The 25,690-nt window shown below is 69.9% G+C and overlaps 5 protein-coding genes across 6 annotated transcripts in view; 1 reads left to right on the forward strand and 4 right to left on the reverse strand.

Moving 5' to 3' along the window:
• Positions 1-2,821, reverse strand: part of LOC141733271 (PH and SEC7 domain-containing protein 4-like) — a 6,641-nt gene extending 3,820 nt beyond the window's left edge. Inside the window, exons 1-2 of the mRNA XM_074563407.1 lie at positions 2,237-2,821; positions 1,443-1,506 (exon numbers count right to left, since the gene is read on the reverse strand). Coding sequence (XP_074419508.1) covers positions 1,443-1,506; positions 2,237-2,821 — 649 coding nt within the window. The remainder of the gene's footprint in view (positions 1-1,442; positions 1,507-2,236) is intronic.
• LOC141733272 (uncharacterized) lies at positions 1,003-8,165 on the reverse strand. Its single transcript, XM_074563408.1, has 3 exons — positions 8,103-8,165; positions 1,954-5,434; positions 1,003-1,801 (listed from the first exon to the last, which is right to left on the reverse strand). The coding sequence occupies exon 2, from the start codon at positions 5,310-5,312 to the stop codon at positions 2,982-2,984; it is 2,331 nt and encodes a 776-aa protein (XP_074419509.1). The 5' UTR covers positions 5,313-5,434; positions 8,103-8,165; the 3' UTR covers positions 1,003-1,801; positions 1,954-2,981.
• Positions 8,166-9,178: 1,013 nt separating this feature from the next.
• Positions 9,179-13,252, reverse strand: LOC141733465 (interleukin-36 receptor antagonist protein-like). The gene is made up of 5 exons (XM_074563835.1): positions 13,235-13,252; positions 12,984-13,126; positions 10,921-11,079; positions 10,704-10,828; positions 9,179-9,373 (listed from the first exon to the last, which is right to left on the reverse strand). The coding sequence occupies exons 2-5, from the start codon at positions 13,060-13,062 to the stop codon at positions 9,179-9,181; spliced, it is 558 nt and encodes a 185-aa protein (XP_074419936.1). The 5' UTR covers positions 13,063-13,126; positions 13,235-13,252.
• Positions 13,253-16,738: 3,486 nt separating this feature from the next.
• On the reverse strand, positions 16,739-22,240 carry LOC141733357 (interleukin-1 receptor antagonist protein-like). Of its 2 annotated transcripts, XM_074563617.1 has the most exons (5): positions 21,962-22,240; positions 21,668-21,728; positions 21,441-21,529; positions 21,212-21,336; positions 16,739-17,965 (listed from the first exon to the last, which is right to left on the reverse strand). In XM_074563617.1, exons 1-5 carry the CDS (start codon positions 21,963-21,965, stop codon positions 17,756-17,758), a joined length of 489 nt encoding a protein of 162 aa, XP_074419718.1. In that variant the 5' UTR covers positions 21,966-22,240; the 3' UTR covers positions 16,739-17,755. The 2 variants fall into 2 exon arrangements, with proteins under 2 accessions (XP_074419718.1, XP_074419717.1); XM_074563616.1 differs by lacking the exon at positions 21,962-22,240 and having other exon boundaries at positions 21,668-21,783.
• Positions 22,241-22,425: 185 nt separating this feature from the next.
• TMED4 (transmembrane p24 trafficking protein 4) lies at positions 22,426-25,138 on the forward strand. Its single transcript, XM_074563801.1, has 5 exons — positions 22,426-22,651; positions 23,250-23,350; positions 24,387-24,512; positions 24,618-24,764; positions 24,885-25,138. The coding sequence occupies exons 1-5, from the start codon at positions 22,510-22,512 to the stop codon at positions 25,032-25,034; spliced, it is 666 nt and encodes a 221-aa protein (XP_074419902.1). The 5' UTR covers positions 22,426-22,509; the 3' UTR covers positions 25,035-25,138.
• Positions 25,139-25,690: the final 552 nt, after the last annotated feature.

The raw sequence follows: 25,690 nt of genomic DNA on the forward strand, positions 1-25,690 counted from the left end.
GGGGGTTTGGGGGAGGCAGCCCAGTATTGGGGGGGGGGGGGATCCCCTTAACTCTGCCCCACTGGTGTGGGTCTGGGAGGGGATGGGGGGGGGTGGGGGTTGGGGGGGGTCAGGGGGGCCGGGGGGGTGGGGGGTGGGGGACAGACGGACAGAACAAAATGGGGGTTTGGGGGGGGTCAAAGGGCACTGGGGGGGGAATCCCCTTAACTCTGCCCACCGATGTGGGTCTGGGAGGGGCTGGGGGGCTTTGGGGGGGGTCAGGGGGGCTGGGGGGGGTCCTGGGGGGTGTTTTGGGGGGGCCAGAGGGGTGACGGGGGGATGTGGAGGGGGGGTCGGAGGGTCTGGGGGAAGGGGGGGGGCGGACAGATGGAAGGTTGGGGGGCAGGATTTGGGGGGGGTCAGGGGTCGGGGGGGGCAGACAGGGGGGCGGGGGGGGTGGATGGGGGGGGCAGAGGGTTTGGGGGGGCAGATGGGGGGGGTCGGGGGGACAGACAGGGCTTTGAGGTGGGGGGGCGGGGGGGGGGGGCATCCCTCACCCATGGGTGCTGGCGGGGGGGTCCGGCGGGGGCTCCAGCTCCTCCGTGGCGGGGCGCGGTGGGGGGGGGGGCGCCGGGTTGGGGGGGGGCCCCCGATATTTCCCCCCTGCCCCAGGACCCCCCCGCTCCCGGGGGACCCCCCGGAGGTGGGGAGAAAGTGGGGGGGGGGGCTGGGGGTGCCCCCGGGGGGGCAGGGTGCTGGGGGGGGGCTGGTACCCCCCTCCCATGGGTTGATGTGGGGGGGTTGGGGGGCTGGGGGGGGGCTGGGGGTGCCCCTGGGGGGCAGGGGGTGGGGGGGGGCGGGTACCCCCCTCCCATGGGCTGATAGGGGGGGCTGGGGGGGGCTGGGGTGATGCAGGGGGGCTGGAGGCTGGGGGGGGGCTTGTAGCCCCCTTTTTGGGGCAAATCGGGGGGGGCAAGGGCCTGGCGGGGGCTGGTGCCCCCCTTTTTGGGGCAAAATCTGGGGGGGCCAGGGGGGTTGGGGCCCCCCATCCTGGGGCAATTCTGGGGGGGGCAACGGCTTGGCCGGGGACTGGTACCCCCCTTTTTGGGGCAATCCTGGGGGGGGCCACAGGGTCTTGTACCCCCCTCCCTGGGGCAAATCTGGGGGGGCAAGTGCTTGGCAGGGGGCTGGCACCCCCCTTTTCGGGGCAACTCTGGGGGGGCCAGGAAGGTCTGGGCCCCCCCACCCTGGGGTAAAATCTGGGGGGGCCAGGGGGGGTTGGTATCCCCTCCCTGGGGCAAATTTGGGGGGGGCAAGTGCTTGGGTGGGGGCTGGCGCCCCCCTTTTTGGGGGCAAATCTGGGGGGGCCAGGAAGGTCCGGGCCCCCCCACCCTGGGGCAAATCTGGGGGGGGTTGGTACCCTCTTTTTGGGGTAAATCTGGGGGGGCCAGGGGGGTCGGTACCCCCCTTTTTGGGGTAAATCTTGGGGGGTTGCAGGTGTCTGGGCCCCCCCTCCCTGGGGCAAATCTGGGGGGGGCAAGTGCTTGGTGGGGGGGTGGGAACCCCCTTTTTGGGGCAAATGTGGGGGGGTCGAGGCCCGGCGGGGGGCCGGTACCCCCCTCCCAGGGGTGGCTTTGGGGGGGTGGGGGGGCTGGGGGGGGGTCAGATCTTGGTTCCCTTCTCCTGAGGCCACAACCTGGGGGTCACCGGGGCCGGGGGGGTCCCGGTCACCCCCCCCCCCGCTGCTAAGCTCCAGAGAGGGGGGGGTACGGGGGGTCCCCACATCCTGGGGGTAGATCCGGGGGGTCAGAAAACGCCAGCCCTGGGGGGGGCAGGGGGGGAGAAGACATGGAAGGTGGGGGGGGGGGGGGGGATCAGTGATATGTGACCCCCCCCCCCCTCCCCCAAAAAAAACCCCAAAACAACCCAAACTTGGGGCGGGGGGGGGCGGGGGGGGGGGGGTCGCGCACTCACCCCGCTCCGCGGCGGCGCCGATGTCCTCTCCTGGCGGGTGGCACCCAAGGCGCGGGGGGCGTTGGGTGGGGGGGGGACAGGGCTGTCCCCCCCGGTGTCCCCCCCCCCGGGGGTGCCGAGGTGACCGTGGGGCCGGTAGAGGGGCAGGGGGCTCTGGAAGAGGGGGTTGGTGTGGAAGTGGGGCTCCTCCTCCTCCTCTTCCTCCTCCTCCTCCTCCTCCTCCTCCTCCTCCTCGGCGTCTTCCTCCGGGAGGAGCAGCCATCGGCGGCGTCTTCATCCTCACCCTCCTCTTCGTCCGCGCCACCTGCCGGGGGGGGCCCGCGGGGGAGGTGGTCCCATCCGTGGGCACGGCCTTGGGCAAGTTGGTCGCATCCGTGGGCATCAACTTGGGTGAGATGGTCCCATCCATGGGCATCAACTTGGGTGAGATGGTCCCATCCGTGGGCATCAACTTGGGCAAGTTGGTCGCATCCGTGGGCATGAACTTGGGCGAGATGGTCCCATCCGTGGGCATCAACTTGGGCAAGTTGGTCGCATCTGTGGGCATCAACTTGGGTGAGATGGTCCCATCCGCGGGCATCAACTTGGGCAAGTTGGTCTCATCCGTGGGCATGAACTTGGGTGAGATGGTCCCATCCGCGGGCATCAACTTGGGCAAGTTGGTTGCACCCGTGAGCTTGGCCTTGGGTGAGATGGTCCCGTCTGTGGGCATGAACTTGGGCAAGACGCTCCCATCCGTGGGCATGAACTTGGCTGAGATGGTCCCATCCGTGGGCATGGCCCTGGGTGAGATGGTCCCACCCGTGGGCATGAGCTTGGTTGAGATGGTCCCACCCATGGGCATGGAAGTTGGGTGAGGTGGTCGCATCCATCGGCACAGCCTTGGGCAAGTTGGTGCCATCGGTGGGCATGAACTTGGGTGAGATGGTCCCATCCGTGGGCATCAACTTGGCAAGTTGGTCGCATCTGTGGGCATCAACTTGGGTGAGATGGTCCCATCCGTGGGCATCAACTTGGGCAAGTTGGTCTCATCCGTGGGCATCAACTTGGGTGAGATGGTCCCATCCGCGGGCATCAACTTGGGCAAGTTGGTTGCACCCATGAGCTTGGCCTTGGGCGAGATGGTCCCGTCTGTGGGCATGAACTTGGGCAAGACGCTCCCATCCGTGGGCATGAACTTGGCTGAGATGGTCCCATCCATGGGCATGGCCCTGGGTGAGATGGTCCCACCCGTGGGCATGAGCTTGGTTGAGATGGTCCCACCATGGGCATGAAGTTGGGTGAGGTGGTCGCATCCATCGGCACAGCCTTGGGCAAGTTGGTGCCATCGGTGGGCATGAACTTGGGCGAGATGGTCCCATCCATGGGCATGGCTTGGGCGAGATGGTCGCATCCGTGGGCACGATGGTCCCGACTGTGGGCATGGCCTTGGACAATGTGGTCCCATCCATGGGCATGAATTTGGGCAAGTTGGTCCCATCCGTGGGCATCAACTTGGCTGAGATGGTCCCATCCGTGGGCATCAACTTGGGCAAGTTGGTTGCATCCATGGACACGGTCTTGGGAGAGATGGTCCCATCCATGGGCATGAACTTGGGCAAGATGGTCCCACCCATGGGCACGCGCTCCTGCGAGATGGTCCCACCCAGGGGCGTGGGCTTGGGGGAGACGGTCCCATCCATGGTCACAGAGCGAGGTTTGATGGTCCCACCCACGGTCATGACCTTGGGCCAGATGGTCCCATCTATCGGCACGTGCTCTCGCCAGATGGTCTCATCCCCGGGCACGGACGTTGGGGAGATGCTTCCATCCATGGCCATGGACCTGGGCGAGATGCTCCCATCTGTGGCCACGTGGCCACGCTGCTCGTTGGAGATGCTGCCACCTGTGGAGGCGGGCGAGATGTTCTCACAGGTGAATCCCCAGCCTTGGTGCTCCCGGAAGATGCTCCCATCCATGGGCTCGGACTTGGGGGAGATGGTCCCGTCTGTAGACGTGTGGAAGACGCTCTCGGATGTTGATCCGTGGCCTTGGTGCTCATGGAAGGTGCTCTCATCCATGGGCGTGGCCTTGGGTGAGATGTTTTTATCCGTGGGCATGGACGTGGGTGAGATGGTCCCACCTGGAGACACGTGGAAGCCGCTCTCGGATGCGGAGCCACGGCCTCGGCGCTCGCGCGAGATGCTCTTCTCCATGGCCGCGGACTTGGGCGAGACGTTCTCATCTGTGGGCGCGTGCTGGTGGGAGATGCTCCTCTCTGGCAGGACGTGGCCCCGGTGCTCTGGTGAGACGCTCCCACCCGTGGCCACGTGGAAGATGCTCTCATCCGTGGATCTGTGGCCCTGGTGCTCGTGCAAGAGGCTCCCATCGGTGGGCATGAACTTGGGCGAGGTGGACCCATCCGTGGGCATGAACTTGGGCGAGATGCTCCCATCCGTGGGCATGAACTTGGGTGAGGTGGACCCATCCGTGGGCATGAACTTGGGCGAGATGCTCCCATCCGTGGGCATGAACTTGGGTGAGGTGGACCCATCCGTGGGCATGAACTTGGGCGAGATGTTCTCACCGATGGTCATGAACTTGGGCAAGGTGGACCCATCCGTGGGCATGAACTTGGGCGAGATGTTCTCATCCACGGTCATGAACTTGGGCGAGGTGGACCCATCCGCGGGCATGAACTTGGGCGAGATGTTCTCATCCACGGTCATGAAGGACCCATCCGCGGGCATGAACTTGGGCGAGATGTTCTCATCCACGGTCATGAACTTGGGCGAGGTGGACCCATCCGTGGGCATGAACTTGGGTGAGATGTTCTCATCCCTGGGCATGAACTTGGGTGAGATGCTCCCATCCCTGGGCATGAACTTGGGCGAGATGTTCTCATCCACGGTCATGAACTTGGGCAAGGTGGACTCATCCCTGGGCATGAACTTGGGTGAGATGCTCCCATCCCTGGGCATGAACTTGGGCGAGATGCTCCCATCGGCGGCCCCGTGCTGGCGCCAGACGCTCTCCTCCGCGGCCCCAGGACCACGCCGTTGGTGTGAGATGGCCCCGTGGCCATGGCGCGGGCCACCTTGGGGCGTCCGGTCGTGGTGGCCACCATCCGGCTGCCCCTCGATGGCCCCCTGCAGCTCCCAGACGCACAGCTGGGCCTGCAGCAGGCTGGCCCAGAAGACGTCGGCGGGTGCCGCGGCGGGTGCCGCGGTGGGGGGGGTCACCCCTTCGGCGCCCGTCCCCGAGAAGACGATGGCGTCCTGCGCCGCCAGGACCGCGGTGGGGGTGACGGTGGGGGTGACGGTGGGGGTGACGGTGGCGGGGGGGGTGATGGTGGTGGGGGGGGTGCCCGCCGGCTCCATGGCGCCGTGCCCCCCGGCTATGGCCGCCTGCCCGCCCTGCGCAGGCAGCTGCCCGTCCTGGTGCTGGTCCTGCCGGCGGCGGCGGCGGTGGCGGTGGCCGGCCCCATGGCCGTGGGTCAGCCCTGTTGGGGGGCAGGAAGGAGGAGAAGGGGAGTGGGTGGGGGGGTCCCTGCACTGGCGGGGGTGGGGTGGGGGGGAGGGAGGATGGAGGGGAGAAGGAAAGAGGGATGGAGGGAGAGAGGGAGGGAGGAAGAGGGAGGGATGGAGGGAGAGAGGGAGGGAGGAAGAGGGAGGGATGGAGGGAGGGAGGAAGAGGGAGGAAGAGGGAGGGATGGAGGGAGGGAGGAAGAGGGAGGAAGAGGGAGGGATGGAGGGAGGAAGGAGGGATGGAGGAAGGAGGGAGGAAGAGGGAGGGATGGAGGAAGGAGGGAGGAAGAGGGAGGGATGGAGGGAAGGAGGAAGAGGGAGGAAGAGGGAGGAAGAGGGAGGGATGGAGGGAGGAAGGAGGGAGGGAGGAAGGAGGGATGGAGGAAGGAGGGAGGAAGAGGGAGGAAGAGGGAGGGATGGAGGGAGGAGGGAGGGAGGGAGGAAGGAGGGATGGAGGAAGAAGGGAGGAAGAGGGAGGAAGAGGGAGGGATGGAGGGAGGAGGGAGGGAGGGAGGAAGGAGGGATGGAGGAAGAAGGAGGAAGAGGGAGGAAGAGGGAGGGATGGAGGGAGGAGGGAGGAAGAGGGAGGAAGAGGGAGGGATGGAGGGAGGAGGAGGAGGGAGGGAGGAGGGAGGGAGGAAGGAGGGAGGAAGAGGGAGGAAGAGGGAGGGATGGAGGGAGGAGGGAGGGAGGGAGGAAGGAGGGAGGAGGGAAGAAGGAGGAAGAGGGAGGAAGGAGGGAGGGATGGAGGGAGGGAGGGAGGGAGAAGAGGGAGGATGGAGGGAGGAAGGAGGGATGGAGGAAGGAGGGAGGAAGGAGGGAAGGAGGGGAGAGGGGAGGGAGGGAGGAAGGAGGGAGGAGGGAGGGGAAGGAGGAAGGAGGAGGAGGGAGGAAGAGGGAGGAGAGGGGAGGGATGGAGGGAGGGAGGAGGGGAGAGAGGAGGGGGAGGAGGAGAGGAGGGAGGGAGGAGGAGGAGAAGGAGAGGATGGAGGAGGGAGGGATGGGAGGAAGGAGGGAGGGATGGGAGGAGGAGGATGGGAGGACCAGAGGATGGGAGGAAGGAGGGAGGGATGGAGGACAGAGGGAGGGAGGAAGGGGGGGAAGGCGGAGGGAGGAGGAGGAAGGCGGGCGGGAGGAAGGAGGGAGATGGAGGGCGGGAGGAGGCGCGCGAGAGGGAAGGAGGAAGAAGGAGGAAGGAGGAGGAGGAAGAGGCGGGGGAGGGGGGGCACCTGCGGGCAGGGCCGGGGGCCCAGCACCCGCTCCCCGTCCCCGTCACCCCACGGTCCCCGTCACCCCCCGGCCCCCGCGTCACCCGCGTCACCCGCGTCACCCGCGTCACCGCCACCGCCGGCTTCCGGCCCTGCCGGGGCAGGAAAGGGGGATGGGAGCCGGGGGGGGGGGTGGGGGGGGGACACACGGGCACCCAACCGACTGCTATGGGGCTGCACCCCCCCCCCCCCCCACCCCGCCGCACCCCACGGCCTGCCCCACACGTGTCCCGCTGCCCGGAGCGCAGCCCCATAGCGGCCACCGGAGAAGCCACTCAAGTGGGGCACTGGGGGGGGGGGGGTGTCACAGCTCACACCCCCCCCCCCCCAGCACCCCTGTCCTGAGTGTGGGTGGGGGGTGGGGAGGGAGGGGGGGGGGCTGCACCCCACAGCCCGCCCCACACCGCGCCCCACATCCTGCTGCTGCGTAGGCCGCGGAGCACAGCCCCATAGCACGAAAGCGGCGGGGGGGGTGGGGGGGGGGTCACAGCTCACCCACCCATGTCCCGTCCCCCCCCCCCCCGCCCCTGTCCTGAGTTGGGGGGTATGGGGGGGGGGGGGGCTGCACCCCACGCCGCACCCCGCGGCCTGCCCCACACGTCCCGCTGCCCTGAGCGCAGCCCCATAGCGGCCACCGGAGAAGCCACTCAAGTGGGGCACGGGGGGGGGGGGGGGGGGGGGGTCACGGCGGGGGCGGGGGGGGGGGATTGCACCCAAGGGTGGGCCCTCCAGCAGCACCGGGGGGGTCCCCAAATTAAAGGGGGGGGGACACGACACATTTTGCCCCCCAGATGCGGGTGCTGCCTCTATTTGGGGGGGGCGGGGGGGGGGGGGGGGCACCTCGTTGGGGCCCCCCCCAAAAGCCTGCACACCCCCCACCCCCCCCCCCAGTCAGGGCAGGGGGCACCCCAGGGAGTGGGGGGGGGGGGCACCCAAAGGGGTGTGGGGGGGGGGGAGTTTGGGGGGGACCCCAAAGGCTTTGGTGGGGTGGGGGGGGCGATAAGGGGGACCCCAAGGGGTTATGGGGGGGGGGGGCTTAGAGGGGGGGCACCCCAAAGGGGGGGGCACCCCAAGGGTTGGGGGGGGCCCCGAAGCTTATATGGGGGGGGGTCCCCAAGGGTTGGGGGGGACCCCAAAGGGTTTGGGGGGGGGGGGGGCCCTAAAGGGGGAGGGGGGGCACCCAGAGATGTGGAGGGGGGGGGTTCCAGGGGGTGTTGTGGGGGGGGCCCTGGGGGGCGCTGAGGGCTGTGGGGGGGGGGGCTCGGGGGGACCCCGCACACCCCCCCCGGGGCCATGGGGACCCTCCCGCCCCCCCCGGGGGTCGTGTGTCCTCCCCCCCCCCCCCCCCCCGGTCGCTCCCCTCCCCTTCCCTTACCGGCACTGCCGGCGCGCGCCGCGGGGCGGGTCTTCCGGAGGCCACGCCCCCTCCCCTGGCCACGCCCCCTGCTCTGACCACGCCCCCTCCTCTGGCCACGCCCCCTCCTCGGCGGCGCCCCCCCACCAGAGGGGAGGGGCGAGCCTGCGCGTGGCCACGCCCCCTCGGCTCCGGTCTTGGGCCCGATCCTGCCCCCCCCCCCCCCCCGGGCCCGATCCTGCCCCACAGGGCCCGATCCTGCCCCATGGTCCCGACCCTGCCCCACCGGTCACGATCCTGCCCCCCCATGGACCCGACCCTCCCCCCCATGGATCGATCCTGCCCCACCATGGACCCAATCCTGCCCCACAGGGCCCGATCCTGCCCCCCCATTGGCCAATCCTGCCTCCCGGGCCCGATCCTGCCCCACTCTGGACCCGGTCCTGGCCCAAAGGGCCCGATCCTGCCCCTCCATGGGCTGATCCTGCCCCACGGCACCCGATCCTGTCCCCCCATGGACCGATTCTGCCCCATGGACCCGATTCTGCCCCACCGGGCCCAATCCTGTCCCCCCCCCATGGACCCATCCTGTCCCATGGACCCAATCCTGCCCCACAGGACCCTATCCTGCCCCACCATGGACCCGATCCTGCTTCGTGGGGCCCGATCCTGCCCCCAACATGGGCCAATTCCGCCCCACAGGGCCTGATCCTACCCCCCATGGACCCGATCCTGCCCCACTGGTCCCGATCCTGCCCCCCCATGGACACGATCCTGCCCCCCCATGGATCGATCCTGCCCCATGGACCCAATCCTGCCCCACAGGGCCCGATCCTGCCCCACCATGGGTGCGATCCTGCCCCACCGGTCTCGATCCTGTCCCCCCATGGACCCGATCCTGACCCCCATGGATCGATCCTGCCCCATGGACCCAATCCACGTGCTGATCCTACCTGCCCCCCCCCACCCCCCCCCCCACCCCCCCAAAAACCCGCACACCACGACCTGAACCAAACCCCACCGCTTTATTCCCCGAACCTGACGGGTGGGGAGGACGCCCCCACCCATGGGTGCCCCCCCACCCCTGGGTGCCGCCGTCACTTGCGGCGCAGGTAGAAGGCGGTGACGGCGGGGGGGGCGGCCACGGCCAACGCCGGCCCCGGGGCCGTGCTGAGGAAGAGCCCGGGGAAAGCGGCCGCCTCGAAGGTGTGCGTGGAGCCACCAAAGGTCTTGTAGAAGGTGTAGGGGGTGGCCTCGGCCCCCCGCAAGAAGAGGTCCATCAGCCCCACATCCTGTCAGCGGGGGGGGGCGGGGGGGGGGGTGTCACTGCCGGGACACCACCCCGGGGTGACGCCGTCCCAGAGAAACACCCGCCCCCCCCCAACCCCATCTCCAGGGGGGAAGAGTCTCACGGAAGCCCAACCTCCGGGTGATGCCACCGCGGGATGACACCAGCCTGGGAAATCCCCACCGCCGGGTGACATCGCCTCGGGGTGACGTCATTTTGGAACGTCACCATCGTAGGGTGACACCGCCTTGAGTTGACCCACCACCCGGATGTCCACCACCCCAGGGTGCCCCCACCTTGGGTTGCCCACCTGGGGTTGACCCGCCTTGGGACGCCCCACCTCTGGCTGTCCCCCACCTTGGGTTGACCCACCTCTGGATGTCCGCCACCCCAGGGTGCCCCCACCTTGAGTTGACCCCCCTTGGGTTGACCCACCTCTGGACGTCCGCCACCCCAGGGTGCTCCCGCCTTGGGTTGACCCACCTTGAGTTGACCAACTCTGGACGTCCACCACCCCAGGGTGCCCCCGCCTTGGGTTGCCCACCTTGGGTTGACCCGCCTTGGGACGCCCCACCTCTGGGTGTCCCCCACCTTGGGTTGACCCACCTCTGGACATCCTCCACCCCATGGTGCCCCCACCTTGGGTTGACCCGCCTTGGGACGCCCCACCTCTGGGTGACCCCCACCTTGGGTTGACCCACCTCTGGACGTCCACCACCCCAGGGTGCTCCTGCCTTGGGTTGACCCACCTTGAGTTGACCAACTCTGGACGTCCACCACCCCAGGGTGCCCCCACCTTGGGTTGACCCGCCTTGGGACGTCCCACCTCTGGGTGACCCCCACCTTGGGTTGACCCACCTCTGGACATCCACCACCCCAGGGTGCCCCCACCTTGAGTTGACCCACCTTGGGTTGACCCACCTTGGGACGTCCCACCTCTGGGTGCCCCCCACCTTGGGTTGACCCACCTCTGGACATACGCCACCCCAGGGTGCCCCCACCTTGAGTTGACCCACCTTGGGTTGACCCACCTTGGGACGTCCCACCGCTGGGTGCCCCCCACCTTGGGTTGACCCACCTCTGGACATCCACCACCCCAGGGTGCCCCCGCCTTGGGTTGACCCACCTTGAGTTGACCCACCTTGGGACGTCCCACCTCTGGGTGCCCCCCACCTTGGGTTGACCCACCTCTGGACATCCACCACCCCAGGGTGCCCCCGCCTTGGGTTGACCCACCTTGAGTTGACCCACTTTGGGTTGCCCCACCCCAGGGTGCCCCCCAACCCGGGCCACCCCGCATCGTGACACCCCCCCCCGGCCTCCCCCATGCTCACCTCCAGCTTCAACTGGGGCTCGGGGCCGGTACCGCAGGAGAGGGCCTGGGTGCCACCCTGGATGCCCAGGATGAGGGGACAACGCTGGCGCTCCAGGTGCCGGTTGGGCACCACGCTGATGGGTTCTAGGAGGAGATGAGGTGGGTGGGTGGGAGCGCCCGCCGCGGGGGGGGGTTGGGGGGGGTGGGGGTGGCACCTCCTCACCCAGGGCACCCACCTTCCTGGGCGGCGTTGGCACCCTGCAGGCTGGTGGCCACCAGGTGGCCATCGTGGAGGCAGAGCCCCCTCTGCTCCGTGTCCCGCAGCAGGTAGTGGTAGGGCTGCGGGGGGGGACGCGTCCCCCCCGAGGATATCGTCATCTCCTCCTCCGTCTCCTCTGTCGGGGGACACGGGGACACGGGGTGGGGGGACACGGGGAGGGGGCAGAAGGGCATCGTGGGTGCGCGGGGACACGGGGACATCACAAGGGCGTGGGGATGGGGGACGTGGGGACGTGGGGATGGGGCACGGGGGGGGTCATGGGGACATGGGGACATCACAGGGACGTGGGGATGAGGGACGTGGGGACGTGGGGACATGGGGACATCACGGGGATATGGGGATGGGGGACATGGGGACGTGGGGATGGGGCACGGGGGGGTCATGGGGACATCATGGGGACGTGGGGATGGGGGACATGGGGACAGGGCAGAGGGGCATCATGGGGACATGGGGACATGTGGGTATCACAGGGGTGTGGGGATGGGGGACGTGGGGACGTGGGGATGGGGCCCAGGGGCATCATGGGGACATGGGGTCATCACAGGGACATGGGGATGGGGGACGTGGGGACGTGGGGACATGAGGACATCATGGGGACGTGGGGATGGGGGATGTGGGGACATGGGGACATGGGGACATCACGGGGATGTGGGGATGGGGGACATGGGGACGTGGGGATGGGGCACGGGGGGGTCATGGGGACATGGGGACATCATGGGGACGTGGGGATGGGGGACGTGGGGACGTGGGGACATGGGGACATCACGGGGATGTGGGGATGGGGGACATGGGGACGTGGGGATGGGGCACGGGGGGGTCATGGGGACATGGGGACATCATGGGGACGTGGGGATGGGGGACGTGGGGACGTGGGGACATGGGGACATCACGGGGATGTGGGGATGGGGGACATGGGGATGTGGGGATGGGGCACGGGGGGGTCGTGGGGACATGGGGACATCACAGGGGCATGGGGATGGGGGACGTGGGGATGGGGCACGGGGGGGTCATGGGGACATGGGGACATCATGGGGACGTGGGGATGGGGGACGTGGGGACAGGGCAGAGGGGCATCATGGGGACATGGGGACATGCGGGTATCACAGGGGTGTGGCGATGGGGGACGTGGGGACATGGGGATGGGGCACGGGGGGGTCATGGGGACATGGGGACATCATGGGGACGTGGGGATGGGGGACGTGGGGACGGGGCACGGGGGGGGTCATGGGGACACGGGGACATCACAGGGAGGTGGGGATGGGGGACATGGGGACGTGGGGACATGGGGACATCACGGGGATGTGGGGATGGGGGACATGGGGACGTGGGGATGGGGCACGGGGGGGTCATGGGGACATGGGGACATCATGGGGACGTGGGGATGGGGGACGTGGGGACGGGGCACGGGGGGGGTCATGGGGACACGGGGACATCCCAGGGACATGGGGATGGGGGACAGGGGCGTTGTGGGTGCGTGGGGACATCACAGGGACGTGGGGATGGGGCACGGGGACGTCATGGGTGTGTGGAAGGGGCACAGGGGTGTCATGGGGACACGGGGACATCACGGGGACGTGGGGATGGGGGACACGGGGAGGGGGCACAAGGGGTGTCATGGGGACACGGGGACATCACGGGGACGTGGGGATAGGGGACATGGGGACAGGGCACAGGGGTGTCATGGGGACATGGGGACATCACGGGGACGTGGGGATGGGGGACGTGGGGACATGGGGATGGGGCACAGGGGGGTCATGGGGACATGGGGACATCACAGGGACATGGGGACGGGGGACATGGGGATAGGGGACACGGGGAGGGGGCACAAGGGGTGGCATGGGGACACGGGGACATCGCAGGGACATGGGGATGGGGGCCACGGGGCCACGGGGCCGGGGCACAGGGGTGTCATGGGCACGCGGGGGTAGGGATAAATGTGGGGACACAGGGACAGGGACACGGGGGACACGTGGGGACAGGCCCCCCCCCCCCCCTTCCCCGCCCCCCACCGGCCGCTACCTTTCCCCAGGAAGTCCTCGAACAAGGCCACCATGTCGGGGTCGGTGACAGCCTCCGCCGCGTCCCCGGGCCCCGCCATGACGCCCCGCGGGCGCCTGCGACACGGGGACTGCTCCGGGTGGCCCTGGGGACCCCTGGCCCGGCTGCACCCCGGGGAGGGGGGGGACGGGACACCCAAGAGAGAGGGGTGAGGGCGGGCGCCACGTTGGGTGACTCGGGGACAGCCCCGTCCCCGCCCCGTCCCCGCTCACCTCAGGACAGGTCCGGATCTGTGGGACATGGTCGGGCCTGCGCGGGAGAGAGGGTGGCATGCGGGTGACGCCGGTGACGCGGGGAGGGTGGGGGGTGGGGGTGGGGGTGTGGTGTGTCCGTCCCCCCCCCCCCGCCCCCCCCCAATGCACCTGGTCTCCCGGTTGCCAACAGGTTGTCAGTAGGCTCCAGAGTGAACGCCCTCCGAATGTCACCCCGGCTTGTCCCCATCCCGTCCCCCGCGATACCTGCGATTCCGTCGGCTGCCGAAATCCTGTCCCGTGTCCTCCGTGTGTCCGCGTGTCCGCGTGTGTCCCCGTGTGTGTGCGTGTCCCCCCACACCCCGGGGTGACGGTGGCTCTTATAGGGCTGGGTGGGGCGGGGGTGGGTAATTTCAGGGGCGGGAGCGGGGGCCGGGCGGGCGGCGGCACGAGGACGGGTGACGGGGACACGCGGCGATGGCGAAACACCGCCCCGGTCCCTCTGTCCCCCGTGTCCCCCTCCCCGGTGGCATGCCCACCGTCACCGCGGGGCGTGTCCCCTCTGCTCCCCCCCCCCCCCCCCCCGCCGTCCCCGCAGTGTCCCCTCTCCCCTGTGCCCCGTGGATGGTCCCCGCCGTGTCCCCCGTGCCCCGTCCCCGAGACACCGGTGTGTCCCCTGTGCCCCGTCCCCGCCGGCCGTGTCCCCCAGGGGTTTGTGACCCCCGTGTGCCCCGTCCCCGAGCTCCCACCTGCCCTGTCCCCGCTGTCCCACGTGCCCCGTCCCCACGGCCGCGGCAGCCCCGTCCCCAGGGTCCCCTGTGTCCCATCCCCATGGTCCCACGTGCCCTGTCCTTGCGGTCCCATGAGCCCCGTCCCCATTGTCCCCCGTGCCTTGTCCCCGAGGTCCTGCGTGTCCTGTCCCCGTGGTCCCATGTGCCACGTCCCCGTGGTCCTCTGTGCCCTGTCCCCATGGTCCCACTTGTCCCGTCCTTGAGGTCCTACACGTCTTGTCCCCATGGTGCCCGTGTGCCCCGTCCCTGAGGTCCCACGTGGCCTGTCCCCGTGGTCCCATGCGCCCCATGGTGTCCCACATGTCCTGTCCCCATGGTGTCCGTGTGCCCCATGGTGTCCCACATGTCCTGTCCCCGTGGTCCCATGTGCCTTGTCCCCATGGTGGCCACGTGCCCCATCCCCATTGTCCCATGTGCCCTGTCCCCATGGTCCCCACGATCCCACGTGCCCTGTGCCCCATAGACCCACGAGCCCCGTCCCCACGGTGTCCGTGTGCCCCATGGTGTCCGTGTGCCCCATGGCGTCCCATGTGCCCTGTCCCCATGGCCTCCATGGTGTCCCTGTGCCCCATCCCCGAGGTCCCATGTGCCCCGTCCCCATGTTCCCGTGTGCCCCACGGTGTCCCGTGTGCCTGTCCCCATGGCCCCCATGATCCCACATGCCCTGTGCCCCATAGACCCACAAGCCCTGTCCCCATGGTGTCCGTGTGCCCCACGGTGTCCCATGTGCCCTGTCCCCATGGCCTCCATGGTGTCCCTGTGCCCCATCCCCGAGGTCCCACGTGCCCTGTCCCCATGTTCCCGTGTGCCCCACGGTGTCCCATGTGCCCTGTCCCCATGGTCCCCACGATCCCACGTGCCCTGTGCCCCATAGACCCATGAGCCCCGTCCCCACGGTGTCCGTGTGCCCCATGGTGTCCGTGTGCCCCATGGCGTCCCATGTGCCCTGTCCCCATGGCCTCCATGGTGTCCCTGTGCCCCATCCCCGAGGTCCCACGTGCCCCGTCCCCATGTTCCCATGTGCCCCACGGTGTCCCATGTGCCCTGTCCCCATGGTCCCCACTATCCCACGTGCCCTGTGCCCCATAGACCCACGAGCCCCGTCCCCACGGTGTCCGTGTGCCCCATGGTGTCCCACGTGTCCTGTCCCCATTGTCCCACGTGCCTTGTCCCCATGGTGCCCCTGTGCCCCACAGTGTCCCATGTGCCCTGTGCCCCATAGACCCATGTGCCCTGTGCCCATGGTCCCATGTGCCCCATGGTGTCCCGTGTGCCCTGTCCTTGAGGTCCCATGTGCCCTCTCCCCATGGTGCCCCTGTGCCCCACAGCGTCCCATGTGCCCTGTCCCCATGGTCCCCACGATCCCACGTGCCCTGTGCCCCATAGACCCACGAGCCCCGTCCCCACGGTGTCCGTGTGCCCCATGGTGTCCGTGTGCCCCATGGCGTCCCATGTGCCCTGTCCCCATGGCCTCCATGGTGTCCCTGTGCCCCATCCCCGAGGTCCCACGTGCCCCGTCCCCATGTTCCCGTGTGCCCCACGGTGTCCCGTGTGCCCTGTCCCCATGGCCCCCACAATCCCACGTGCCCTGTGCCCCATAGACCCACGAGCCCTGTCCCCATGGTGTCCGTGTGCCCCACGGTGTCCCATGTGCCCTGTCCCCATGGCCTCCACGGTGTCCCTGTGCCCCATCCCTGAGGTCCCACGTGTCCTGTCCCCATGGTCCCACGTGCCTTGTCCCCATGGTGCCCCTGTGCCCCACAGTGTCCCATGTGCCCTGTGCCCCATAGACCCATGAGCCCTGTCCCCATGGTGTCCGTGTGCCCCATGGTGTCCCATGTGCCCTGTCCCCATGGTCCCCACGATCCCACGTGCCCTGTGCCCCATAGACCCACGAGCCCCGTCCCCACGGTGTCCGTGTGCCCCATGGTGTCCGTGTGCCCCATGGCGTCCCATGTGCCCTGTCCCCATGGCCTCCATGGTGTCCCTGTGCCCCATCCCCGAGGTCCCACGTGCCACGTCCCCATGTTCCCGTGTGCCCCACGGTGTCCCGTGTGCCCTGTCCCCATGGCCCCCACGATCCCACGTGCCCTGTGCCCCATAGACCCACGAGCCCTGTCCCCATGGTGTCCGTGTGCCCCACGGTGTCCCATGTGCCCTGTCCCCATGGCCTCCACGATCCCACGTGCCCTGTGCCCCATAGACCCATGAGCCCCGTCCCCACAGTGTCCGTGTGCCCCATGGTGTCCGTGTGCCCCATGGCGTCCCATGTGCCCTGTCCCCATGGCCCCCACGATCCCACGTGCCCTGTGCCCCATAGACCCACGAGCCCCGTCCCCACGGTGTCCGTGTGCCCTGTCCCCCCGGTGCCCTCGGGCCCCCTCCCCATAGACCCCCGTGCCCTGTCCCCGCGGTGTCCCCCGTGCCCTCGTCCGTGCCATGCGGTGCCGGCGCAGGCCGGGGTGTGCCCGGGCGGGAAGCGTCCGCCACCCCCAAATCCGGGAAGGAGCCGAAGGCGGGAGGTGCCCCAGCTCCGGGGCGTCCCCGACGCCTGGCGTCACCCTTCTCGGGGACGTCCCGTCCCCGTCCCTTCACCAACCGGGTGGCGCAACACCGGCCACCCCGCCGCGGTGACGCAGGCGCCGGGGGCCACTGCTCGCCCTGCCCCGCCTTGTGTCCCCGCGTGTGTCCCCCCCCCCCCCAGCCACTGTCACCCACGCCACAGGGACCGAGGTGTCCTCAGCATCTTTATTCCCAGGGGGTGGCACCGTCCCCAGGGGGGTGGCACCGTCCTGGGGGGATGTCACTGTCCTGGGCAGGGGGGGTGGCACCATCCTAGGGGGGATGTCACCATCCCCAGGGGGGTGGCATCATCCTGGGGGGATGTCACGGTCCCCAGGGGGATGGCCTCGTCCTCGGGGGGTGGCACCGTCCTGGGGTGGGGGGCAGATGGCAGCACCCTAGGGGGGTTGTCACCATCCTGGAGGGATGTCACTATCCGGGGGGATGGCACTGGTCCCAGGGGGGGTGGCACCGTTCCGGGGGGGGGGGATGGCACCGTCCCCAGGGGGATGGCACTGTTCCCATGGGGATGGCACAGTCTCCCGGGGGGATGGCACCATCCCTGGGGGGATGGCACTGTCCCCGAGGTGGGGATGGCACCGTCCCAGGGGGGATGTCACTGTCCCCAGGGGGATGGCATCATCCCTGGGGGGATGGCATCGTCCCCAGGGGGGATGGCACCGTCCCCAAGGGGAGGATGTCACCATCACCGGGGGGGATGTCACCGTCCCCAGGGGGGATGGCGGGATGTCACCGTCCCCGAGGTGAGGATGGCACTGTCCCAGGGGGGATGTCACTGTCCCCAGGGGGATGGCACCATCCCCAGGGGGGATGGCGGGATGTCACCGTCCCCGAGGTGAGGATGTCACCATCCCAGGGGGGACGCCATCGTCATCCCCAGGGGGATGGCACCATCACCGGGAGGGATGGCACCGTCCCAGGGGGGATGGCACCATCCCCGGGGGGGATGGCGGGATGTCACCATCCCAGGGGGGACACCATCATCATCCCCAGGGGGATGGCACCGTCACCGGGAGGGATGTCCCCGTCACCGGGGTGGGGGGGATGGCACCATCCCTGGGATGAAGACGTCCCCGTCGCCGGGGCGAAGATGTCCCCATCCCTGGAGAAGAGGCGGGGGGCGGGGGGGTGGGGGAGGACTGTCACCGTCCCCGGGGCAGGAGGGGGCTCAGCAGAGCTGGAAGTAGAAGTCGAGGAGGTGGGTGGCGTCGGGGTGGCGGGAGAGCCCCAGGGGCTGGTGCCCGCGGGAGGAGGTGCAGAGGAACCAGCCGGGGTTGGCGGCCGACTCGAAGCGCCACAGCCCGTCCTTGTAGGAGCGGAAGAAGGTGAAGGCGGCCGAGGCCACCCCGGCTTGAGGCAGCTCCCTGATGTCGGCGGCCTGCGGCGGGCACCCGAATCGCCGGACGTCACCCTCAGCCGACGGGGAAACCGGCCCGCCTGCCTCCCCCGGCGTCCCCGGCCCCGCGGTGTCCCCATCCCCATGGTGTCCCCATCCCTGGGATCGCCGTGGTGTCCCCAGCCCCGTGGTGTCCCCTTCCCCGTGGTGTCCCCAGCCCCATGGTGTCCCCAGCCCTGCAAGGCCCCATCCCTGTGGTGGCCCCATCCCCGTTGTGCCCCATCCCTGGGATTCCCGTGATGTCCCCATCCCCGGGATCCCCGTGGTGTCCCCATCCCCGTGGTGTCCCATCCCTGGGATCCCCATGGTGTCCCCATCCCCGTGGTGTCCCCATCCCCGTGGTATCCCCATCCCTGGGATCGCCGTGGTGTCCCCATCCCCGTGGTGTCCCATCCCTGGGATCCCCGTGGTGTCCCCATCCCTGTGGTGTCCCCAGCCCCATGGTGTCCCATCCCTGGGATCCCCATGGTGTCCCCATCCCTGTGGTGTCCCCATCCCTGTGGTGTCCCATCCCTGGGATCACCATGGTGTCCCCAGCCCCTTGGTGTCCCCGTCCCCATGGTGTCCCCAGCCCCATGGTGTCCCCAGCCCTGCAAGGCCCCATCCCCGTGGTGTCCCATCCCTGGGATCCCCATGGTGTCCCCATCCCCGCGGTGCCCCATCCCTGGGATCCCCGTGATGTCCCCATCCCCATGGTGTCCCCAGCCCTGCAATGCCCCATCCCTGGGATCCCCTTGGTGTCCCCATCCCCGGGATCCCCGTGGTGGCCCCATCCCCGTGGTGTCCCCATCCCCGTGGTGTCCCATCCCTGGGATCCCCATGGTGTCCCCAGCCCTGTGGTGTCCCCATCCCCGTGGTGTCCCATCCCTGGGATCCCCATGGTGTCCCCAGCCCTGTGGTGTCCCCATCCCCATGATGCCCCATCCCTGGGATCCCCTTGGTGCCCCCAGCCCCATGGTGTCCCCATCCCTGTGGTGTCCCCAGCCCCATGGTGTCCCATCCCTGGGATCCCCATGGTGTCCCCATCCCTGTGGTGTCCCCAGCCCTGTGGTGTCCCATCCCTGGGATCGCCATGGTGTCCCCAGCCCCTTGGTGTCCCCGTCCCCATGGTGTCCCCAGCCCCATGGTGTCCCCAGCCCTGCAAGGCCCCATCCCCGTGGTGTCCCATCCCTGGGATCCCCATGGTGTCCCCATCCCCGCGGTGCCCCATCCCTGGGATCCCCGTGATGTCCCCATCCCCATGGTGTCCCCAGCCCTGCAATGCCCCATCCCTGGGATCCCCTTGGTGTCCCCATCCCCGGGATCCCCGTGGTGGCCCCATCCCCGTGGTGTCCCCATCCCCGTGGTGTCCCATCCCTGGGATCCCCATGGTGTCCCCAGCCCTGTGGTGTCCCCATCCCCGTGGTGTCCCATCCCTGGGATCCCCATGGTGTCCCCAGCCCTGTGGTGTCCCCATCCCCATGATGCCCCATCCCTGGGATCCCCTTGGTGCCCCCAGCCCCATGGTGTCCCCATCCCTGTGGTGTCCCCAGCCCCATGGTGTCCCATCCCTGGGATCCCCATGGTGTCCCCGTCCCCGTGGTGTCCCCAGCCCCATGGTGTCCCCAGCCCTGCAATGACCCATCCCTGGGATCCCCTTGGTGTCCCCATCCCCATGGTGTCCCCATCCCCGTGGTGTCCCCAGCCCCATGGTGTCCCCATCCCTGGGATCCCCGTGGTGTCCCCGTCCCCATGGTGTCCCCAGCTCTGCAATGCCCCATCCCTGGGATCCCCATGGTGTCCCCAGCCCCGTGGTGTCCCCAGCCCCATGGTGTCCCCAGCCCCGTGGTGTCCCCATCCTCCCAATGCCCCATCCCTGGGATCCCCGTCGTGTCCCCAGCCCCTCGGTGTCCCCAGCCCCATGGTGTCCCCATGGTGTCCCTGTCCCCACAGTGCCCCATCCCTGGGATCCCCTTGGTGTCCCCATCCCCACGGTGGCCCCGTGGTGTCCCCAGCCCCGTGGTGTCCCCAGCCCCATGTCATTCTTGTCCCCAATTCCCGCGTCATCCCCATCCCCACCGTGTCCCCCTCCCCATGGCATCCCTGTCCCCACACTGTCCCCATCCCCGTGGCATCCCCATCCCTTTGGTGTCCCCGTCCCCGTGGCATCCCCATCCCCGTGGTGTCCCCCTCCCCATGACACCCTCGTCCCCATCCCCGTGGCGTCCCCATCCCCGTGGTGTCCCCGTCCCTGCAGCGTCCCCCCCATGACACCCTCCTCCCCATCCCTGTGGTGTCCCTTTCCCCACCATGTCCCCCATCCCCGTGACATCCCCATCCCCGCGGTACCCCCCAATCCCCGTGGCATCCCTGTCCCCACAGTGTCCCCCTCCCCACGACACCCTCATCCCCATCCCCGTGGCGTCCCCGTCCCCGCAGTGTCCCCCTCCCCACGACACCCTCGTCCCCATCCCCGTGGCTTCCCTGTCCCCGCAGTGTCCCCCTCCCCATGACACCCTTGTCCCCATCCCTGTGGCATCCCCTTCTCCACCGTGTCCCCCGTCCCCGTGGCGTCCCCGTCCCCGCGGCGTCCCCCTCCCCACGACACCCTCGTCCCCGTCCCCATGGCATCCCTTTCCCCCACCGTGTCCCCCATCCCTGTGGTGTCCCCGTCCCCGTGGCGTCCCCCTCCCCACGACACCCTCGTCCCCATCCCCGTGGCATCCCTGTCCCCACAGTGTCCCCCTCCCCACGACACCCTCGTCCCCATCCCCATGGCATCCCTGTCCCCACAGTGTCCCCCTCCCCACGACACCCTCGTCCCCATCCCCGTGGCGTCCCCGTCCCCGCAGTGTCCCCCTCCCCACGACACCCTTGTCCCCATCCCTGTGGCATCCCCTTCCCCACCGTGTCCCCCGTCCCCGTGGCGTCCCCGTCCCCGCGGCGTCCCCCTCCCCACGACACCCTCGTCCCCATCCCCGTGGCGTCCCCGTCCCCGCAGTGTCCCCCTCCCCACGACACCCTCATCCCCATCCCCGTGGCATCCCCCTCCCCATGGCATCCTCGTCCCCATCCCCGTGGCATCCCCCTCCCCATGGCATCCTCGTCCCCGTCCCCGTGGCATCCCCCTCCCCATGGCATCCTCGTCCCCGTCCCCGTGGCATCCCTTTCCCCCACCGTGTCCCCCTTCCCCGTGACATCCCCCGTCCCCGCGGCGTCCCCGGCCTGTCCCCGGGGCTGTCCCCTGACCTGCAGCTGCAGGGTGGGCTGGCTGGCGGGGGGGCTGGCCAGGCAGCGGGTGCCATTCTGGATGCCCAGGATGACGGGCAGGCGGGCGGGCTCGAAGGCGCGGTTGGGCACCCAAAACACCTTCTCTGCGCGCGTGACGGCGGGGGGGAGGGAAGGTGACACAAGGTGGGGGGGGTGGTGTGTGTTTGTGCGTCCCCCCCACCCCTCGCCCCCCGTGTCCCCGTCTCACCTTCCAGGGCGGCGTTGGCCCCTTGCAGGTGCCCGGCCACCAGCTGGTCGTTGCGCAGGTAAAGCGACTTCTGGTTGACGTCCCAAATTCTGCCGGGGGGGGGGGTGGGGGGGGAAGACGACATGGCGGTGATGGCGGTGCCCACCCCGCACCCTGACACCCCCCCCTCCCTCCGCTCCCCTCCCTTCTTCCCTGGGATGTCACCCATGGGTGACACCGCGACTCACCGGTACTGGAAGACCTTGGTCTGCAGGGCGGGCGCGTGGCAGAGGGCGAAGCCTTCGGCCTCTGCGCGGAGGAGGAGGAGGAGGAGGGTGAAGGTGAGCGCGGGCTGGCAGGCCATGGTGGCACCCCGCCGCCCCCCCCCCCGAAACCTTTATACCGACGCCTCCCGAAATTCCCAGCCCGCGGAGGCGGGGGGCTGCCGGTGGCGCAACCGGCCCCGCGGTTCCGCTTTCCCTCCCGCCCCGCCGGGGCCATTCCCCTGGGGGTGTCCCCCCCCCACTCCGTCACCCGCTCACCCATGGGACCCCGCCACCCCGGCCAAGCCCCGGAGCCGCGGCTGGGTGCGAAAGAAGGAAGGAAGGAGGTTGGCGGTGGTGTTGCCACACTGCTGGTGGGGTGTGAAGGGTTGGCCCCGCCCCACCGGAGGGTTCGGCACCGACTGGGGGTGGCAACCGAAGCCGGTCGCCCCGGGGGGGACAATGTGACACACCCGGGGGTCGCCGGGCCCCTCGGAGCTGGCTCAGGCGGGGCTCGAACTGTCAACCTTAGAGCCGGGGGGGCGGCGCCCTCCCCGTTGCGCCACGGGGCGGCACGCCGCGCATGCGCATGTGCGTGCGGCAGCGGCGCATGCGTAGTGGGGGCGAGGCGGGCGGGCGCTAGGACCCAGAGGGCTCCCGGAGCTGCGGCGTGGGGACCGGCGAGTGGCCGCCGGCGGGCGGCGCATGCGCAGTGCGTGAACGGGGGCCAGCGGCGCATGCGCAGTGCGTGAACGGCGGCGGCGGCGCATGCGCAGTGCGCCCCCCCCCCCCCCCCCCCCGCGGGCCACTGAGGGGGGACCGGGGCCATGGCGGGCGGCCGGGAGGTGCGGGCGGTCTTGGTGGCCCTGGTGCTGTTGGCCTGGAGCGCCCACGGCCTCTACTTCCACATCGGCGAGACCGAGAAGCGCTGCTTCATCGAGGAGATCCCCGACGAGACCATGGTTATCGGTGCGGGGCCGCCGGGGGCTGGGGGGTGGTGAGGAGGCCGCCGGGGAGCGGGGGGGGGACGGTGAGGGGGGGAGCCGGGGAACGGGAAAAGGATTTAAGAAACCACCGGGGACCGGGGGGGGGGGTGGCGGTGAGGTGGAGGCCGGGGGTTTTGGGGGGGGGGGGGGCGGTGAGGAGGGGACCGGGGGGAACCGGGGACCGGGGACGGGGGGGGGGGCGGTGAGGAGGGGACCGGGGGCTGGGGGGGGGAACGGGGGGGACGGTGAGGGTGGGAGCCGGGGAACGGGGAAGGGATTTAAGAAACCACCGGGGACCGGGGGGAGGGGGCGGTGAGGTGGGGGTTGGGGGGGGGGGGGGGGGCGGTGAGGAGGGGACCGGGGACCGGGGGGGGCGGTGAGAAGGGGGCTGGGGACCGAGGGGGGGGAACGGGAGGGACCACCAGGGCTTGGGGGGGGGAGGTGGGGAAGGGAGGGGGTGGGAGAGACCCCTAAGAAAGGGGATGAGAAGGGGGGGGGGGGGAACGGGACAGGGGGGGCTCGGCTGGGGGGGTGCTGGGCCCCGCTCCAACCCGCTGCCCCCCCCCCCCCCGACCCCCCAGGGAACTACCGGACGCAGCTGTGGGACAAGCAGTCGGAGTCGTTCCTGCCCTCCACCCCTGGGCTGGGAATGCACGTGGAGGTGAAGGACCCCGACGGCAAGGTGAGCGGCCCGGGGGGGGTGTCCCAGCGGGGGCTCGGGCACCCACCAGCCCAGGGTTGGGGTCGCGGGGCCGGGGGGTGGGGGGTTGGGTACCCACCAGCCCGGAGTTGGGGTCCCTGGGGCGCGTAGGGTGCTCACTAGCTGGGGCAGGGGGTCCCTGGGGTGCATGGGGTGCCCGTCAGCCTGGGTGGGAGGGGGCCCTGGGGGGCACAGGGTGCCTGTCAGCTGGGGTGGGGGTCCCTGGAGTGCCTTGCAGCCAGGGCAGGGGGTCCCTGGGGTGCCCACCAGCCTGGGTGTGGGGTCCCTAGGGGGCACGGGGTGCCTGCCAGCTGGGGCGGGGGTCCCTGGGGTGCCCACTGTCTTGTGTGTGGGGTCCCTGGGGCATATGGGGTGCCCTCCAAAGGGGTCAGGGGGTCCCTGGGTGCCCTCCAGCTGGGGCAGGGGGTCCTTGAGGTGCACAGGGCACCCGCTAGCCTGGGTGTGGGGTCTGTAGGGGGCACGGGGTGCCTGCCAGCTGGGGTGGGGGTCCCTGGGGTGCCCACTGTCTTGGCTGTGGGGTCCCTGGGGCATATGGGGTGCTTTCCAAAGGGGTCAGGGGGTGCCTGAGGTGCAGAGTGTCCCCCCCAATAAGGGCAGGGTGTCCCTGGGGAGCACAGGGTGCCCCACCAAGCAGGGCAGGGGGTCCCTGGGGTGCCCACCAGCCTGGGTGTGGGGTCCCTTGGGGGCACGGGGTGCCTGCCAGCTGGGGTGGGGGTCCCTGGGGTGCTCGCTGTCTTGGCTGGGGGGTCCCTGGGGCGTCCTCCAAAGGGGTCAGGGGGTCCCTGGGTGCCCTCCAGGTGGGGTAGGGGGGCCCTGGGGTGCCCACCAGCCGGGGCGTGGGGCGCACAGTGTCCTCCCCCAACAAGGGCAAGGGGGTCGGTGGGGAGCACGGGGCCCGTCCCGCTGCCGTCCCCCTCCCCGGGGGTGGGCGCTGGGTGACGGTGACAGTGACGGTGTCGGGGGGGGGTGGGGGTGGTGGTGGCGGGGGGGCGCGCAGGTGGTGTTGTCGCGACAGTACGGCTCCGAAGGACGTTTCACCTTCACCTCCCACACGCCGGGCGAGCACCAGATCTGCCTCCACTCCAACTCCACCCGCATGGCCCTCTTCGCCGGCGGCAAACTGGTAACCGGGAGGCTCCGGGGAAAAGCGCGTGTGGGGAGGGGGGGGGGTCAGCCGTGGTGGGGGTGTTCCGCTGAACCCCCCTTTTTCTCCTTTCTTTTTTGGCAGCGGGTGCACCTGGACATCCAGGTGGGCGAACACACCAACAACTACCCCGAAATCGCCGCCAAGGACAAACTGACGGAGCTGCAGCTCCGCGCCCGCCAGCTCCTCGACCAGGTGGAGCAGATCCAGAAGGAGCAGAACTACCAACGGGTGAGGAGGAGGAGGAAGGCTCCGGGAAGGGTAAAACCCCCCCTTTTTTCCCCACCCCCTTACTGTCTATTTTTTTTTTTAATCGATTTTTTTTTTTTTTATTATTCCCCCCTCCCGCAGTACCGGGAGGAGCGTTTCCGCATGACGAGCGAGAGCACCAACCAGCGGGTGCTGTGGTGGTCCATCGCCCAAACCATCATCCTCATCCTCACCGGCATCTGGCAGATGAGGCACCTCAAGAGCTTCTTCGAGGCCAAAAAACTGGTGTAACGCCCCCCCCCTCACCCCCCCCTCCGCCCCCCTCTTCCCCGGGCTCCCTGTCCATCCGCCCTGGGGTGCGGTTTGGGTGACAAATAAAGGTTTTTGGGGTCCGATAGGGCTCGCTGGTGCTTTTTTTTTTTTTTGGGGGGGGGGGGGGGGGGCTCTGGCACCGCGCCGAGCCGGGCAGGGGGGCCCTGGGGTGAATGGGGTGCCCCACCAGCCGAGGGGGGGCGGGGGGTGCCTGCCAGTCAGGGGAAGGGGTCCCTGGGGCATATGGGGTGCCCTCCAAAGGGGTCGGGGGTCCCTGGGTGCCTTCCAGCCAGTGCGGGGTGGGGGGGGTGTGTCCCTGGGGTGCCCACCAGCCTGCGTGGGGGGTCCCTGGGGTGCACAGTGTCCCCCCCCCAAAGAGGGGCAGGGGGTCCCGGGGGTGCACGGGGCACCCACCAGCCTGGGTGGGGGGTCCCTGGGGTGCACAATGTCCCCCCCCAACAGGGGCAGGGGGGTGCATGGGGCACCCACCAGCCTGGGTGGGGGGTCCCTGGGGTGCACAATGTCCCCCCCAACAGGGGCAGGGGGGTGCACGGGGCACCCACCAGCCTGGGTGGGGGGTCCCTGGGGTGCACAGTGTCCCCCCCAACAAGGGCAGGGGGTCCCTGGGGTGCCCA

The sequence above is a fragment of the Larus michahellis genome, chromosome 20, assembly GCF_964199755.1.
Source record: "Larus michahellis chromosome 20, bLarMic1.1, whole genome shotgun sequence".
NCBI classification, from domain to species: Eukaryota; Metazoa; Chordata; class Aves; order Charadriiformes; family Laridae; genus Larus; species Larus michahellis.